Genomic DNA, 16,398 nt, shown 5'->3' on the forward strand with positions numbered 1-16,398 from the left:
ACCAGTACCTGAACGTACAGATGTAAACATATAAATCTTTGAAAAAAAAATCCCATCACTTCAGAAGGCAGAGGCAGGTGATCTGTGAACTCAAGGACAGCCTGGTCTATATAGTGATTCCAAGACAGCTGGGGCTACATAAGCAGACCCTGTCTTCAAAAAAATTGAAAAAATAAAAATAAAAAGACGACAATGGCAGAAAAACCCAACCCCAAAACAAAAATATTGCTGGGACAGTCTCCTCTTGGCCCTAAAAGCATTCTGATCAAGAGATCATTACAGAACGCTGGGTTTGATCTCATACAGCACCTTGGAAGAGGTACATCCTGTGAAGGAGAGTTTTCAAGGGCCAGCCTTTAAAATTTGTTCATTCCCCTCCCCCATACATATGGGTATATATATTTTCATGTGTAAGGTACTGGATAATACCTTGAATACCACAAGAGGAAGTGCTGGGAGGATATTAACTCAAAATTTATTCCAAGTAAAATTTTGATTTTCTGTCATTCTGCTTCCAAATTGACAGTGCCTCCTGAATTCAGGAGGAACTATCATTTTTTCAGCACCTTCCTCTTCTGTGAAAGGTCATTACAGGTCCCATTGAATCACTGGGTCCTGCAGGTGAGAAGCCCTGTCTCAAAAAACCAAAAAATTAAATAAATAAAATTAAAAAATCAAGGCGGGCGGTGGTGGCACATGCCTTTAATCCCAGCACTCAGGAGGCAGAGGCAGGAGGATCCCTGTGAGTTCCAGACCGGTCTGGTCTACAGAGAGAGTTCCAGGACAGCCAGGGCTGTTACATAGAGAAACCCTGTCTCAAAAAAAAACAAAACAACAACAACAAAATCAAAAACAAAAAACAGCTGGAAACATTCCAAAAGTGCCCTTTGGAGTGATTAGGACAAAGGGAATTTGCGGATTTCCCCCAGTTGATAGCGTTTCTCCCCTATGCAGTGCCCTTGCAAGTTGTTACGTTTCAAATATCTGGGCTGCCTTAGGATGAGAAACTGACACCAAAGGGCAGCTATCTGTTCCAAGCTGAAAGGCTTCCAGTGCTGGGTATCTTGAATTTAAGAGCACATTGCCAGTGCTGGTCATCTCAACACTTGAGAGGCTGAAGCAGGAGGATTGCTATGAGTTCATTAATGGACTAGGCTACATAAGGTAAGATCCTGTCTGGAAAAAAAAAAAAAAAAAAAAAGACAAAAAACATCCAAGAGGAGGCCTTCTGGTATACCACCATGGCAAGGTGGATGCAGGGTGTCTGAACAAGTTGCTGTACTAGCCCCACATGGGAAACACCTGATTCTCCTGTCCAAAAGACTTCCTTTTTATAGGCGCCTTCCTTCTGAGGAACCCAGATCCTCAATTTCCCCACCTGGGAAAGGGGAAGGCAGCGCCAAAGTGCCCCTGAAGTCCTTGGGGACTGTGAAAAGATCCCGAGCAGCTGGAGTGCTTGGAGAACAGGTTTGTCTCCCTGCAAGTCCCTCCCCCGAAGCGGGAGCCACACGGCCCTGCCTGAGGCCAGGACAGCGGTGGGAGCCCGGGCCCGGACCCACCATCACCATCCGGGCCGGGAGCTCACCTACTGAACTCCACACGGATTGCACGCTCCAGAGTAGTGGCCGCATCTTTTTCCCACCCGGCACCTGGCAACCGCCTTTGTGACTCAGGACCGCGGGGGCGGGGCAGGGGCTGGAGGTGCTCTTCTAGGATGCTGGACAGCTCCAGACCCACCCCTTCGGTTCCTTCCCACCCTATCACACTTGTGTGCATTTCACAAGGGCACAGAGGACAAATTCTCCATGTCAAAGGCTGTGGTCAAGTACGGAACTTCCAAGACCGGAAGTTAGTGTTAAAAGTCAACCTTTATTCGTTGTTCCCTGGCTCACACTGCGCCAGTGTCTGGAAAGGTTTTTTATTAATGTACTGGAAGGGCTCCAGTGCAAACAGAATTATGAATGTTTACCTGTTGAGAAAAAAGACATTTTTCCTTAACTTTCTGACTGAAAAACTTGTCCTCTTGAACTTCAAAATATTATTTTTAAGTTTATGTTTGTCTGTATGGGCTTATGTGCAACATGTCTGTGCAGGAGACCTTGGTGCTAGAAGAAGGCTATCTGAAACTAGGTCCTCCTTTGCAAGAACATACTCTCAACTGCTAAGCCATCTCTCCAGCCCTATACTTCTTTATGTTCTCTGTTAAACCCTAGCCGACTTCTGCCTCATGTCCAAAGCTGAGAAACAGGTGTTTCACCATTCCAAAGGTCAGTGCTGTGAGGAGCACCTCCCTTAGCTTGAATGACAGTGGGAAGCAGGAGTCCCCACTCCCCACCCAATGATTTCAGTCTTGTAAGTATACAAGTGCCTGGAGGAAGGATTGAACAGATGAATTAACAACTTGTATGCTCTTTTCTTAAACACAGAATTAGCCCTGAGTTTCCTCTACTGTAGAACTCATTGTTTAATTTAAAACAAAAAAATGGTTGGACAAGCTGGGCATTTTGGTACACACTTGTAATCTCAGCACTCATGAGACTAAGACAGAAGGCCTGGCTTGAGTGTAAGACTAGCTGGAATGCACAGCAAGACACAATGGGAAAAACACTTTCACCATAAAGATGGATCTTAAGGTAATGCTTGCTGAGACTAAGGGACCCAAGGATTGGGGTCAGGCAGAGATCTGGGTTTGAAAGACCTCCAGAATCTTGAGGCATTTGTCCAGTGCCCAGTGTCTATACGTGCACTCCCCACTACAGAAGGGGGGCTGGGACAAAAAAGAATTTGGATGGGAATCAGAAACCAGAGAGCTGAAAATAATGACCCTTGGGAAAGAGGGAAGTGCTTTTGAATTACAACTGTTTTTAGTCTATTTTATCTTCCTCCTGATTAAGAGACACCTGCTAGGGGCTGGAGAGATGGCTCTGTGGTTAAGAGCACTGACTTCTCTTCCAGAGGACCTAGGTTCAATTCCCAGCACCCACATGGCAGCTCACAACTGTCTGTAACTCCAGTTCCAGGGCTTCTGACACCCTCACACAGACATACATGCAGGCAAAACACCAATGCACATAAACATAAAAGAGACACCTACTATTTAAAAGGCAAATAAAGCTGTCATTACTTCACAGAATTTTTTTAAAATATGAAAGTCCCCAAAGTCAAGATCAGATGCTTAGACTTGTTGGATGAAGAGGGATTCATACTGTTATGACAATCTATACACAGTCCACTGTGTAGTCTGCCCAGATCTAAGGGACATGTTCTGGGAGGTACTATTTGCTATTATCTCCAACTGGTATCCGGCAAAATCAGAGTCTCCTTATATTAATCAATTGCAGTGAAATGTCTGAGCCAGCCTTCTTAGGAAGGAAACAAACACCACAAAACAAAACGCTGGCCCTGGCAAATGGCAATAACATGTGAGGAGAAATAAATCATATAGAGAATAAGAAGCAGAAAGAACTGGGCTGCTAAGTTCAGGCTTGTGTAACAACTGGCTCTGGAGAACCCACTCCAGGAACTGGCATTCTAGGAGCTAGCATTCCCACCTCAAGGTGCTGTCTCCAAGACATGCATAAGTTGAAATTTTTAAAAACTTGTATTTTGGTGCCAGGTGGTGGTGGCACATGCCCTTTATCCCAGCACTCGGGAGGCAGAGGCAGGTGGAGCTATTGAATTCGAGGACAGCCTGGTCTACACAGTGAGTTCCAGGACAGCCAGGACTACACAGAGAAACTGTGCCTCAAAAAACCAAAATAAAGAAATAAAGATTTATATTGTATTTTTCTCTCCTAGTGTAGCACGCCCTTTCATATTGCCATGTATTTAATTAGCATCTAAAGATCGCTTAATAAAGTTGCGCCATGGGTTAGCTAAACCATTGTTTGGCCTTACCTCAATTATTATCACAAACATTACCTCAAAGTCCATCCTTATGGTTAAAGTGTTTTTCCCATTGTGTCTTGCTGTGTCTTTCAGCTGGCCTTACACTCAGGCCAGCCCTCCTGTCTTAATCTCTCGGGTGCTGAGATTATAAGTGTGCACCATAATGACCAGTTCAACGATTTTTTAAAAAAAGATTTAATAATTTGTTTGTTTTTATTTATTATGTATACAGTATTTTGCCTGCATGTATGCCTGCACACCAGAAGAGGACACTGGATCTCTTTATAGATGGTTGTGAGCCACCATGTGGTTGCTGGGAATTGAACTCAGGACCTCTTTGAGATTGTTTTGCAGCTTTTTTTCTCCCTGAGACAGAGTTTTTCTGTGTAGCCTTGGCTGTCCTGGAACTCACTCTGTAGACCAGGCTGGCCTCGAACTCAGAGATCCCTCTTCCTTGGCCTCCAAAGTGCTAGGATTAAAGGTATGCATCACTACCGCCCGGCTTGTTTTGCAGCTCTTGATATAATTGCTTTAGTTTACACCGTGACTAACTATGGCCTTACCATTTTGCTTCTGCAAAATACACACACACACACACACACACACACACACACACATATATATATATATTTTTTTTTTTGCTCGTTTGGTAAACGTGAGGTAGCCTATCATACCGAGTTGTTGAAAGACAATTTAATTATGAAGGTCTCAGCGAATAAAGGCACTTGCCACCAAGCCTGATGACCTGAGTTTGACCTCACAAGGTGGAAGGTGAGGAACTCACTCCTGCAAGTTGTTCTCTGATTTCCACCCGAGTGCCGTGCCACGTTGGCGCCCACACACATACACGCACACACACAAATACGAATAAAATAATTTTAAAAAAGAAAATGAGAATGAGCAGTTGTGACCCAAGCATGAAAAGCAATTTTAAAAAACAAGGTTCGCCAGGCGTGGTGGGGCACGGCTGTAATCCCAGCACTCTGGAGGCCCAGGCAAGAGGGTTTGAGGCCAGCCTGGTCTACAAAGGGAGTTCCAGGACAACTGGGCCTGTTACACAGAGAAACCCCATCTCGAAAAACCAACAAAACGGGATTCGTGGACTGTGCTCATCTCTGCTGACACGGTGTCAAGAGAGCTCGGCAACCCAAGGCCGAGGCAGGGGCGTGTGGTCGCCCCCTAAGGACACGAACCGCTAGTGATGGGCATGGGCATGCGGCCCGGGGCTAAGTCTTGGTCTCTGCCTTGCTAGCAGAGGATTCTTGTTTTCCCCAGTGTGGGAACCGAGCGAGAGGGCGGGGCGAATCTCTGCGCATGCGCGCCACTCTGCTGGGCTTTTCTTGGGCCCGGAACACTGGGGTCCTGGATGTCGGCGCAGGCGCGCTGGCGGCCCGTGGAGGTCGCGGCGCCTGCGCAGTCATTCTTCCTCAGGTGGCAGCCATGGCTGGACAAGAGGATCCGGTGCAGCGGGAGATTCACCAGGACTGGGCGAATCGGGAGTACATTGAGATCATCACCAGCAGCATCAAGAAAATCTCGGACTTTCTCAACTCTTTCGGTCAGCGGGCGAGCAGGGGAGACTGGGAGGAGGGAGGCGTCGGAGGCGGCCGGCGGCGCCGAGGAGAGGCGCGCCGTCCCGGCTGCTGCCTTCCTCTTCCGCGCTCCGCCGGCCCCAGTCCCCTCACCCTGAGCCTCACTAGGCGGTCTCCGTGGGTCTACCCTGCCCATTGCCAGGCCCCGCTTGCGCGCGTCAGCACGCCCACTGCCCAGCCTCCTAGGCCCATCCATCACCTTCCTGATCTGCGCTGCGCTTCCACGCCAGTCTCCGCTTGGCACGCAGTGCGCAGCCGTGTCACGGTCACGTTTACAGTTAGAGACTCCTGATAGTTCTCCATCTCTTTCAGGATCGAGTCCGAAAGCCCTTAGTGCCATGCCTTCTATTGCTCCCGCTCGACCATTTCCTCCCGGTGCCGTTCATTCCTCCCCGGCTCCCTTCGGTGCTAGTGCTGAAGGTAGTAATGAAGTCAGAGGGAGGGCTCGGGCCCCCTCGGGCCTTGGAAATGCCTTTTGTAGCCCTGTCTCTGCTTCATGATAGGTGTTCTGGATGCTTCTGTCTGGTTCCTGAGATCTAACAGGGTAGATACTTTCAGCAGAGTCTACTTTTCCAAAATCATTCCTAGGTGTGGCCGGCTGGTGACAGCCTTCATTTCTTTCTGCGTTTGTTTCTAGCCTTCTGGACTGAAAACCTGTCACAGACTCCTCATGTTCCCGGAGAGGCGTCCTTCAGAGGCTTTCTTACACAAGATGTGCAGATGGCACCGAGTGATCTTTTTCAACTGGGGCACTTTGCTTCTACTAATTAGCAATTTTCAGCAGTTTAGACTAAATGGGAGAGAGTGCTATGAATAGATTATTTTCTAGCTAGGGAACTGATGAGTCCTAAGTAGTATAAAGGAAGGAGGCAGAGCAACAGCTTCGATTATGGGGTGCAGCTGAGAGGTAGGGCACTTGGGTAGCATGCCCGGGACCCATCCCCCCATCCTTAAAAAGGGAAGAGTTTTGTTTTGTTTTTTTTTTTGGTTTTTCGAGACAGGGTTTCTCTGTGTAGCTTTGCGCCTGTCCTGGAACTCACTTGGTAGCCCAGGCTGGCCTCGAACTCACAGAGATCCGCCTGGCTCTGCCTCCCGAGTGCTGGGATTAAAGGCGTGCGCCACCACCGCCCGGCTTTTTTATAATTTTTTTTTTTTTTTTTTTTTTGGTTTTTCGAGACAGGGTTTCTCTGTGTAGCTTTGCGCCTTTCCTGGAACTCACTTGGTAACCCAGGCTGGCCTCGAACTCACAGAGATCCGCCTGGCTCTGCCTCCCGAGTGCTGGGATTAAAGGCGTGCGCCACCACCGCCCGGCTGAGTTTTGTTTTTTTTTAAGGAGAACAAAAGCAAAAGTGGAAAAGCTTCATTAAGGGGCTGAGGATGCCCAGTGGGTAGCGTGTTGGCCTAGCATGCACCAGGCCTCTAGTAGCAATACTCAGGAAGCAGAGACAGGAGGACCAAAGCAAAAATCAGCAGTGTAACCTCTTCTTCCACAGGCCTGATGGCAGTGAGGAACATGATAAGAAGTCTTTCTTGCTGTCTTTGGCACTTGGGAAACGGAGGCAGGAGTGCCATGAGCTTGAGGCTAGCCAAATCAAAACAGCCACAAAAAATATGAACCATTTTCTGCATTCAAAGGAGTTCTCTCAGGCCAGTGAGATGGCTTAGTAGATAAAGGTCACCAAGTCTGGCAACCTGAGTACAATCCTCAGGACCCACAGATGAAAGGAGAAAACCAGCTTCCACAAGTTGTCCTCTGACCCAATAGTGGTGCCATGGCACATGCTCACACCCACCCACACACTCAGTGAAAGTGAGATAGATAGAGCGATCTTAATCTGTTCCCCCATTCCATGTCCCCTAACCCATTTTGTTTTGAGTCTTGGTAAATTGCTGGAACTGTTGATTGTCCTGCCTTAACACCACCACCACCACCCCCAGATAGTGTTTATCACTCTGTGCCTTCCTGGAACTCTATAGGTCAGATGGCCTCTAACTTGTGACAGCTCTCATGGGCCTTCCTCCTCAGTGCTGGGATTAGAGGTGTAGACCACCACACCTGACCAGAAACTTTTTTTAAATTGTACTTACAAAGTATAGAGGATTAGACTCTTAAATGGATTTCCTAACAGGGAATAGAGGTTAAAGATACCAGTTCATGAGAGACTAGCATAAATGGATATGTCAGTGGTATAGCTTCACACCCATAAGTAGCTGTGGAGGTTAGGAGGTTATAGTAGAGGACTGTAGTCAATAAAAGAGAGTTCATGTATCCCCCCACCCCAGAAGAGTTTATTAGAGGAATGTAAATGAAGGAAGTATGATTCTGTGGAGACCTGAAGACATTAGACTGCTTTTTAGTAGACTTAAATGTTTTTGAAGTTCTGATCATTTGCCCTGCCACCCATAGTCTAGTGTTCCTTGGGAGGTTTTGGTTTTCGCAGTGCTAAGAGTTGAACTCCGGACCTTGTGAATGCTGGGGTGGAACCTAGGGCTTTAAACATGTGATGTGGCTCTCTGCCCTTGGGCTATACCCCAGCCTATGAACTAAATTCATTTTTAACTTCAAGCGTATTGGACATTTTGTCTTCCTCAACATTGTTGATCCACATAGGCCAGTTCCAGAGTATCATTCTGTATTGATTTACCAGATTGACAGGTGGACCAGCACAGCTGTCTAGGGGTGACAGGTGGACCGGCACAGCTGTCTAGGGGTGACAGGTAGACCGGCACAGCTGTCTAGGGGTGACAGGTAGACTGGCACAGCTGTCTAGGGGTGACAGGTGGACCGGCACAGCTCTCCCTGCATCTCTCCTCCCATCATTTTTTGTGTGTGTCTTTTCTCATGGGAAATACAAGTGTCAGAGATACTATTTATTTGCTTTTGAGCTTCCAAACACCATACTAACTGGAAGTCGGCCTGTTGGATAGTCCCGACAGAAGTGGTAGTTGAGCTGGTGAAATGACTCTGTGGGTTAAGGTACTTGCTACTTGCTGTTAAGCCTGATGACCTGAGTTCAGTCTCCAGGATCTTCATAGTTGAAGGAGAGAATCACTCCCAAAAGTTGCCCTTTGATCTCTACATATGTGCACACATACACAAAAATGTAAAATAAATGTTTGTAAAGTGGCAGTGTTTCTAGGAAAAGTGAGGTTGCTAGGGTGGTCATGTGTAAGCTAGACCTGGGAACTAGAGGAGGTAGCAATAGCAGACAGTAAGATTTAAAAAGAAGAGACCAGCAGACATTGTGTTGTGCACCTGTAATCCTGGTACTCGGGAAGTGGAAGCCAGAGGATCAGAAGTTTAAGGCCACCTTCAGCTGCATAGTGAGGAGGAGGCCATCCCAGGCTACCTAAGACAAAAGGAAAAAAAAAAAAATTAAAAAGGGTGGAGAGCCAAACACAGTGGCACACTCCTACCTCCAGCACTTGGGAGGCAGAAGCAAGAGGAGTGCTCTGAGTTCCAGGTAGTGAGCGTCAGGCCAGTGAAGAAACACCCTGCCTCAGCAGAAAAATAGCACAAACGTTTGGAGACAGAGCTAAGTGATAGTGCTTTCTGTGGGGGCCCAAGACTCCTCACTACCAAAGGGAAGAGAGAGAGGAAAATGACCAGAACACACCAGTCAGTTGGCCCAGTAGTGGTTTCCAGGGATGGGGAAGCAGAATGGGGAATAAAGTACTAAGTAGAGTTTCCCTTGGAGACAGTGAGATTTCTGTAAAAAGATTATGGTAATGGGTGCCCAACTCTGCAGGTGAGCTGGTGGCCATGACACCTATACTTTATATAGGTGAATGTGTGGTGTGTGAGTGAGACTGAGTTTGAAAAAGGATTATGAATAGTAATGAGAATGCGTGAATGTGAGAAAGAATGCATGAAACCAAAAGGGAAAATGCAAAGAATTCGAGAGATTGGGTGGTGAGCAAATGCTGATGTATGAGACCAAACTATGACACCAGTAGTCAGTCCCCTGGACACCTGTGCTTTATCAAACCATCCCTCTCTCTGTGGGCCACTTGTTTATGGTATTTATACAGAAGGAACAGAAATAGACTTCCTTATTTTACACACACACCATTTTTCATGTGCATCCGTGGTTGTGGGTATGTGTATGCTTTTTTTCCTTTTTTTTTTTTTTTTTTTTTTTTGCCTGTGAGCACATGTGTGTAGGTGCTACATGTACAAGGGAATCATCATGGCTCTTCCACCTTACTCATTGAGGCAGGGTCTCAGTCAAATCCAGAGCTCACTGGTAGGATGGCTACTCTTGCTAGCTAGCTTGCTCTGAGGGGGATCCTGTCAGCCTGAGGCTGGCCTTGCAGCAGGCTGCCGTGCCCACCCGGCACTGATGTGAGCTGCTGGGTGTCTGCACTCCTGCCTCGTGTAGGTGCTTGACCCACCGAGGCGTCTCCTCAGCCTGTTCGCCTCTTGTTCGCCCCTAGTTTATTTATTTTTTTAACTATTCATCCAAAATGGGGAGCCAGAGACCCAAGTACACAAGTAACTTAAGAATGAGAAGTTCATCCTTAAGAATTTGAATACATTCAGAAGAAGGTTGTGTTTTGCTGGTAAGATCGCTCAGAGGCAAATTTTTAGCCAAGTCTCAGTGAAGAAGAATGGTTAGATAGGCAAGATGATGATGATGAAAGTTGAGGCCGGACCAGAGCGTAGAAGGATTTGTCAAAGTGAATGCTGAAATGCTTTTGCAGAGCCAGCCAAAGAAGAGATGAAAAGGAATGTTGGTACTCGCTGTTGAATCATTGCGTGGGAGACTGTTCAGAGCACTCACAGCTATTTTAGACCTAAACATAAAGGTTATGGAGATAGAAATGTGGGTTGGAGGAGGTAGTAGGAAGTAGCCGCCATGTTGGTCTCTGTTCTCCTGTGTTAAGGACAGGTGAGAAGGGATCTCATAGTTTTGGATAGAGGAGTCAGCAGGAAGAAGTATTTTAGGGGAGTCTAGGTTGTATTCTGGCTGAGGTGGAGGAAAGGGAAGAGGAAAGAGTCCAGGCTGCTTTTCACAGATGGAGTCTTGCTTCCAGTATGTGCTTGATGGTGATTGAGTTTTCTCAGTTTAAAAACACCTCTTTCTGGTATTTGGGTATTGTTGAAGCAGTGTCTTCCAGTGGTAGTAACTGAAGCTTCCAGAGCTCAGGTGATGAGATACTGTCTTAGTTACTTTTCAGTTGCTGTGATAAAATGCCATGACCAAAGCAACTTATAAAAGAGAGCATTTAATTTGGAGTTCACTTGGGGCTCAGAGTTCCGAAGGATTAGTCCATGACCATTATGGTGGGGAACCTGCCCACCATAATGCAGGCAGGTGTGGTGTGGGAGCAGTTGAGCCACAAGCATGAGGGAGAGAGGGAGGGAGGGAGGGAGGGATGGAGTGAGAGAGAGAGAAGAGAGAGCGAGCGCTAACAAAGTTCACCCCAGTGACACTTCCTAATCCTTCCCGAACAGTTCCACCAACTGGGGGCCATTCCCATTCAAACCATCACATTCCATTCCCTGACCCCCATTAGGCTTGTGACCATATCATAATGCAGAAATGCATTTAGTCTAACTTTAAAAATCTCCATAGTCTGAGCTGTAGTGGCATGTGCCTTTAATCCCAACACTTAAGAGGCAGAGGCAGGCAGATCTCTGTGTTTGGGGCCAGCCTGGTCTATGTATAGAGTTCCAGGACAGCCATGCCTACACAGGGAGACCCTGTCTCAAAGAAAAAAGAAGAAAGAAAAAGAAATGTCTCCATAGTCTTTTAACAGTTTCAGTATAGTTTAAAAGTCCAAAGTTCTGATAGGTGGTGGTAGCACATGCCTTTAATCCCAGCACTCGGGAGGCAGAGCCAGGTGGATCTCTGTGAGTTCAAGGCCAGCCTGGGCTACAGAGTGAGTTCCAGGAAAGGCTCCAAAGCTACACAGAGAAACCCTGTTTCAAAAACCAAAAAAAAAAAAAGTCCAAAGTTCCTTCTGAGATTCAAGGCAATCTCCTAATTGTAACTCCCATAAAAAAATCAAAAAGCCAATTACATACTTCCAGCATATGGTGGCACAGAATAGGCATTGCCATCCCAACTGGGAGGAATAGTGGCATAGTGAGGGAATGCTGGACCAAGCAAGACAGAAACCCAGCAGGGCAGACTCCACATCCCGTGTCTGCGTCTGACATCAAGGGTCTTGTATGGTTCTTCCCTTACAGCTTTGCTGACTGCAACATACCACCCCCACCCCCCACCCTCTCTCTCTCTCTCTCTCTCTCTCTCTCTCTCTCTCTCGCTCGCTCGCTCTCGCTCTCTCTCGCTGTTTCTACTCCTTGTCTGCAGCTTTCTCCAGCAGATACCTCACCGCTCTAGCACATCCTAGGATTGCCAGTGCAATCCAGGCTTCACCTTCACAGCTGCACACAATGGCAGCCCTGGGCTACCACAAGGACTCCCTACCACACATCTGGCCTCAGCAGCTCTCCTCAATTGTGGAGGAAGAGTTCACAACTCATTTTCTCATGTATCCTTCATGATTCTATATAGCCAGAACCACATGACCAATACTACCAAGTTCTGCTGCCTGTTGGGCATGGAGCCTGGTCCCTACATTATTATGAAATTTGATTTGTTGTTGCCTTTTTTTTGTTGTTGTTGTTTTTTTTGTTTTTTTGAGACAGGGTTTCTCTGTGTAGCTTTGAGCCTTTCCTGGAACTCACTTGGTAGTCCAGGCTGGCCTCGAACTCACAGAGATCCGCCTGGCTCTGCCTCCCGAGTGCTGGGATTAAAGGCGTGCGCCACCACCGCCCGGCTGTTGTTGCCTTTTAGGAGCAGAAAATTCCTTACACCCCTTTTCCCATAAATTGCAGGATTAATTTGGTAGGGTCTTGCCCCGAGGGTATCCGTTCCTTTTATTCCATTTCTCATCAGGCTTCTTATCTCTTTCAGCACAAGCCTTGGCTCCAACTTTAAATTTCCTAGTGATCTTTTTCTCCCCAAACTATATTTTGAATTCTTTTTGCCCTGGTTGTTCTTTTTCATTGTAGACCTGCAGAAGAGCAATTACTAATAACCACACCACCAAGTTGCTACTAGGCTGTCTTGAAATCTCCTCTGCCAAAGAAATTAGTCGAAAACTTTTCAATTTAACCTCAAGCAGATTTTTAGGACAAGGATAAAAAGCAGCCACATGCTTTACAAAAATATCACAAGAATGGTCTCTACCCCAGGCACTGTTATTACCCTCTGAAACCTCCATGGTCTAGTGGTCATCCAGGCTCTTATTAGGATGCTTCAGTGCATTGAGTGTTATGATCCCATTAAGACCTGCTTATAATGTTCAGCCACTTTTCTATCCCAAAGTCTTCCACATTTCTCCAAAGAGCAGCATGGTCAGGCCTGTCACATGATAACCCACTCCTTGAGGCCAATTTGTATCTTTTCAATTGCTGTGACAAAACCCCGTGACCAAGGCAACTTATGAAAGAATTTATTTTGGGGCTCACAGTTCCAGAGCTTGAGTGTATGACCATGATGATGGGGAGCATGGTAACAGACTGGTAGGCAGGCAGGAATGGCACTAAAGCAGTAGCTGAGAGCTTATGACCTTATGCATGAGCGTGAGGCAGAGAGGGATAGACACCAGGAAGGGCATGGGCTCTGCCCCTCACCTCCTCCCTCCCTCCTGTCCCTCATTTCCTGCTGTATCCTTTGGCCTCTCTCCCTTGCTGCTGCAGCGCTGGACATTGAACTTGGAGTAATCTAGGACAAGCCTCCTCAACTGATCTGCAACCCCAGCCTAAAACCACTCAGGATTTGAGTTTTAGTGTCTTTCCAGGCTAGTGATGTGTGGTGCCTGTGATGCCAGGGAACAGAGGCACCCAGCTCCCACTCATCCCTGTGGGCTCAAGAGACAGATGGTGCTCTTGCGTGTGGTGATTCAGTGCATAGCCCTACTTTAACTTCCCGTGGGTTTATTGCGATACACCCTGCCTTAGGTTAGAGAGCTTTGTGTTTAGTCCCTTCTCTGGAAACTCTTCAGTTTGCTTCTTGACAGACGGACGCCCTCTGTATCATCCTTTGCATGTTAGTTCTTATGCTACTGCTTTAACAGTTTTTCATAAATTTAGGTTGAGACAGGAGGATCCCTGCAAGTTCAAGACCAGCCTTGGTTATGAGGCAAGACACAGGTCTCCCTTGGTGATGGCTCTTCTCTGCCATTTGTGGAACTCAGGTGTTCCACAGACTCTGAGTAGTTGATTCTAATATGCTTCTTGCCATATCCCCAGTCCCCATGTATACTTGGAACGATAAATTTCCTCTTCGGTCCAGATGGTTTGTGTGGGTGTGGGCGTTTGGAGTGACATTAATCCTGAACATCAGTCTCCTTTTACCAGATATGTCTTGTCGTTCAAGACTCGCAACACTAAATGAGAAATTGACAGCCCTTGAACGGAGAATAGAGTACATTGAAGCGAGGGTGAGTATGGTCACAGGCTACCCCAGAGGGAATACACATTTCTACTTAGAAACGGAACAGGCGTACAGAAGTTAATGCTCTGCCTGGATATAGGTGTCTGGGACTCCGGAGCTGCCTTTGCTACCATTCCTCACTGCATAGGACCCAAAATAGGACTTTTTAAAAAACGGTTTTAGTCCCTTTGCGTTTTATCTAAATGTCAGTTTTTCATTCACAGGTGACAAAGGGTGAGACTCTCACCTAGAGCTGTGCCATGCTGCTGCTGGGAAGTCGCTGTACAGAACACTGGCCATGTGGGAAAGGCCCAGCAGCCTTCTGCGCCTCCCCCTCTCCTTACAGAGCAACTGGGCTTTTTCTTGTTTTTCTTTTTTCCAAAGTGGCCTTTGGGCTCTGCCGTGTGCCCTTGGGATGTGATGTGGCATGGGGAAGAAGTCCAGGGCACCTCTTGGAAACAGCATTAGGCATTTCCCCTTTTCAGTAACATTGTTTGGAACTACTTGTCAATGTATTTGAGGTGTTGAGGCAAAGGCCGGGACTCTGTTAAGGTCCTCCCCACCTCAGTCTCTTTCTCTCAGACTTTCCCTACAGCTCCCATGGCCTCTGCACTGATTGTGTCAACAGTCCGTCTTCTCTCCGCCTGTGACAGGAGGTGGGGGCAGTCCTGGCTGAGACTCGTGCCCTGCAGTGTGGTTGCCAGAAAATGTTGTTGCTAACCCACCAGTTTCTTGTTCTGGGAGGTCCAAGTCAGGCCCCCAGCTGGCTTAAAGGGACATTTCAGTTTTCTTTCTGTCACTTGGGGTATCTCGTGCTTCCCTAATAAACTCGACTTTACCTGACTGCTGTGATTGTGGTGGCCCAGGAGCTAGAGGCGGTTTCCTTTTCCCAGCCGTGTGCTGCGTAGGAGTGTTCTCTACAGCCCTGCAGACATAGCTGTTTGATTCAAAGCTAGGCAGCTCTCTGTCAGTGCTTATGTCTGGACACGAACTAATTCATCCCGGAATCATTCGGTCATCCAGCAGATACTACTGAGGATTTTTACTATATAGGTGTGTTAGACTCCAATAAAGATACAGTATTGAATCAGACCTGATGTTTATGATCTGTTGAAGCATCTTCCCAGTTTAACTGCACCCAGGGTAGACTACTAGTTTTTATAAGCTACAAGCTAAACACACTTCTTGTGAAAGCAAATACGGAGGTTTGTGAGGTGGCTCAACAGGTAGGCTGCTTGCCTCTACACCTGAGCCCTGAGTTCTGTCTCTAGGACCCACACGGTGGAAGGAGAGAACCTACTCTTGCCGCCTCTCTATCCTCTGATCTCTCCATACATGCTGTGGTTTTCCTGTGCCTGAGTGTGCACATGTACAAAGTGTAAAAACCATTTTCTCAAGCAAGTACCGCCATTTAAACAGAAGAATCGAAGACTTCCTATGCTTATTTCCAAAGCTTCCTATAACCTTAGGCCAACCTACTGTTTAGGTGAGGCTTTAGTCCCTTTGCGTTTTATCTAAATGCAGAAGGCTTTAGGGCTTTTCCCCCCAGAGGGCCTCCCTTGAGTAGGGGAGAATTTATCATGCTCTGTGAACACTGATTTTTCCCTCTTCAGGCCCTATTTGACATTCAAAGTCTAGCTCAGGTCAAAATTCCCCAGTTGTCCCAGATGAGCACATTCAGTACTGCCCTCTTTTTCGAGCTTCCTGGCTTGCTGCCCTCACACCAGAGTTCATCCTGGATTAACTGGATCATTTTCAGAGTATAATTTGCAACCTAAAAAGCCTGAGCCCCCTTCCCTGGACTAACCCAGCTGGATGCTTTGAGGAAGGCATGTTGCTATGGATACTGATAAAACAGACCAGAAGTGTTCAAGCTGTGTTGTATTCATATGTTTTCAGAAAACCTGCTTACACCTGAAACATTTTAAGTAGTACTGGCTGAGTATCCTTGATTAAAGTTCTTAAAATCCAAAGCTTTCTGTATGGTGACAGTACAGGTGAGCCTTTTCACACCTGACTTGTATGGTTGTTACCTGAGCTATTACGGTCAGAGCCTGGGCCCTGGCAGCCCTGACAAGCTAGGTTACCCTGTCCTAATAAGCTAGTTAAGTGATAGTGAAAAGTAGGAAAAGATTGACTCAAATGTCGCCACACTGGAAAGAGGAGCTAATGGTCAGTGGCACACCCTGCCTAGTCCCATCTTTGGGATTCTGAAATGAGGTTCAGGTTTAAATAGTCAAGAGGTATACCTTGGCTGGGTGTGGTGGTACACACCTTTAATTCCAGCACTGGGGAGGCAAATGTTGGTGGATCTCTGAGTTCCAGGCTACCTGTTCTAAATAGAGTTCCAGGACAGCCTGGGCTACACAGAAAGACTGTCTCAAAGGGGAAAAACGCCAGGCGGTGGTGGCGCACGCCTTTAATCCCAGCACTCGGGAGGCAGAGGCAGGCAGATCTCTGTGAGTTCG

General features: G+C 47.0%; 1 protein-coding gene across 1 annotated transcript; it reads left to right on the plus strand.

Annotated features, from left to right (window-relative positions):
- Positions 1–5,261: 5,261 nt before the first annotated feature.
- On the plus strand, positions 5,262–14,773 carry Brk1 (BRICK1 subunit of SCAR/WAVE actin nucleating complex). The gene is made up of 3 exons (XM_052719573.1): positions 5,262–5,446; positions 13,855–13,937; positions 14,155–14,773. Exons 1-3 carry the CDS (start codon positions 5,329–5,331, stop codon positions 14,179–14,181), a joined length of 228 nt encoding a protein of 75 aa, XP_052575533.1. The 5' UTR covers positions 5,262–5,328; the 3' UTR covers positions 14,182–14,773.
- Positions 14,774–16,398: the final 1,625 nt, after the last annotated feature.

The sequence above is a fragment of the Peromyscus californicus genome, unplaced genomic scaffold, assembly GCF_007827085.1.
Source record: "Peromyscus californicus insignis strain IS unplaced genomic scaffold, ASM782708v3 Scaffold_6__1_contigs__length_162567912, whole genome shotgun sequence".
Lineage (NCBI taxonomy): Eukaryota > Metazoa > Chordata > Mammalia > Rodentia > Cricetidae > Peromyscus > Peromyscus californicus.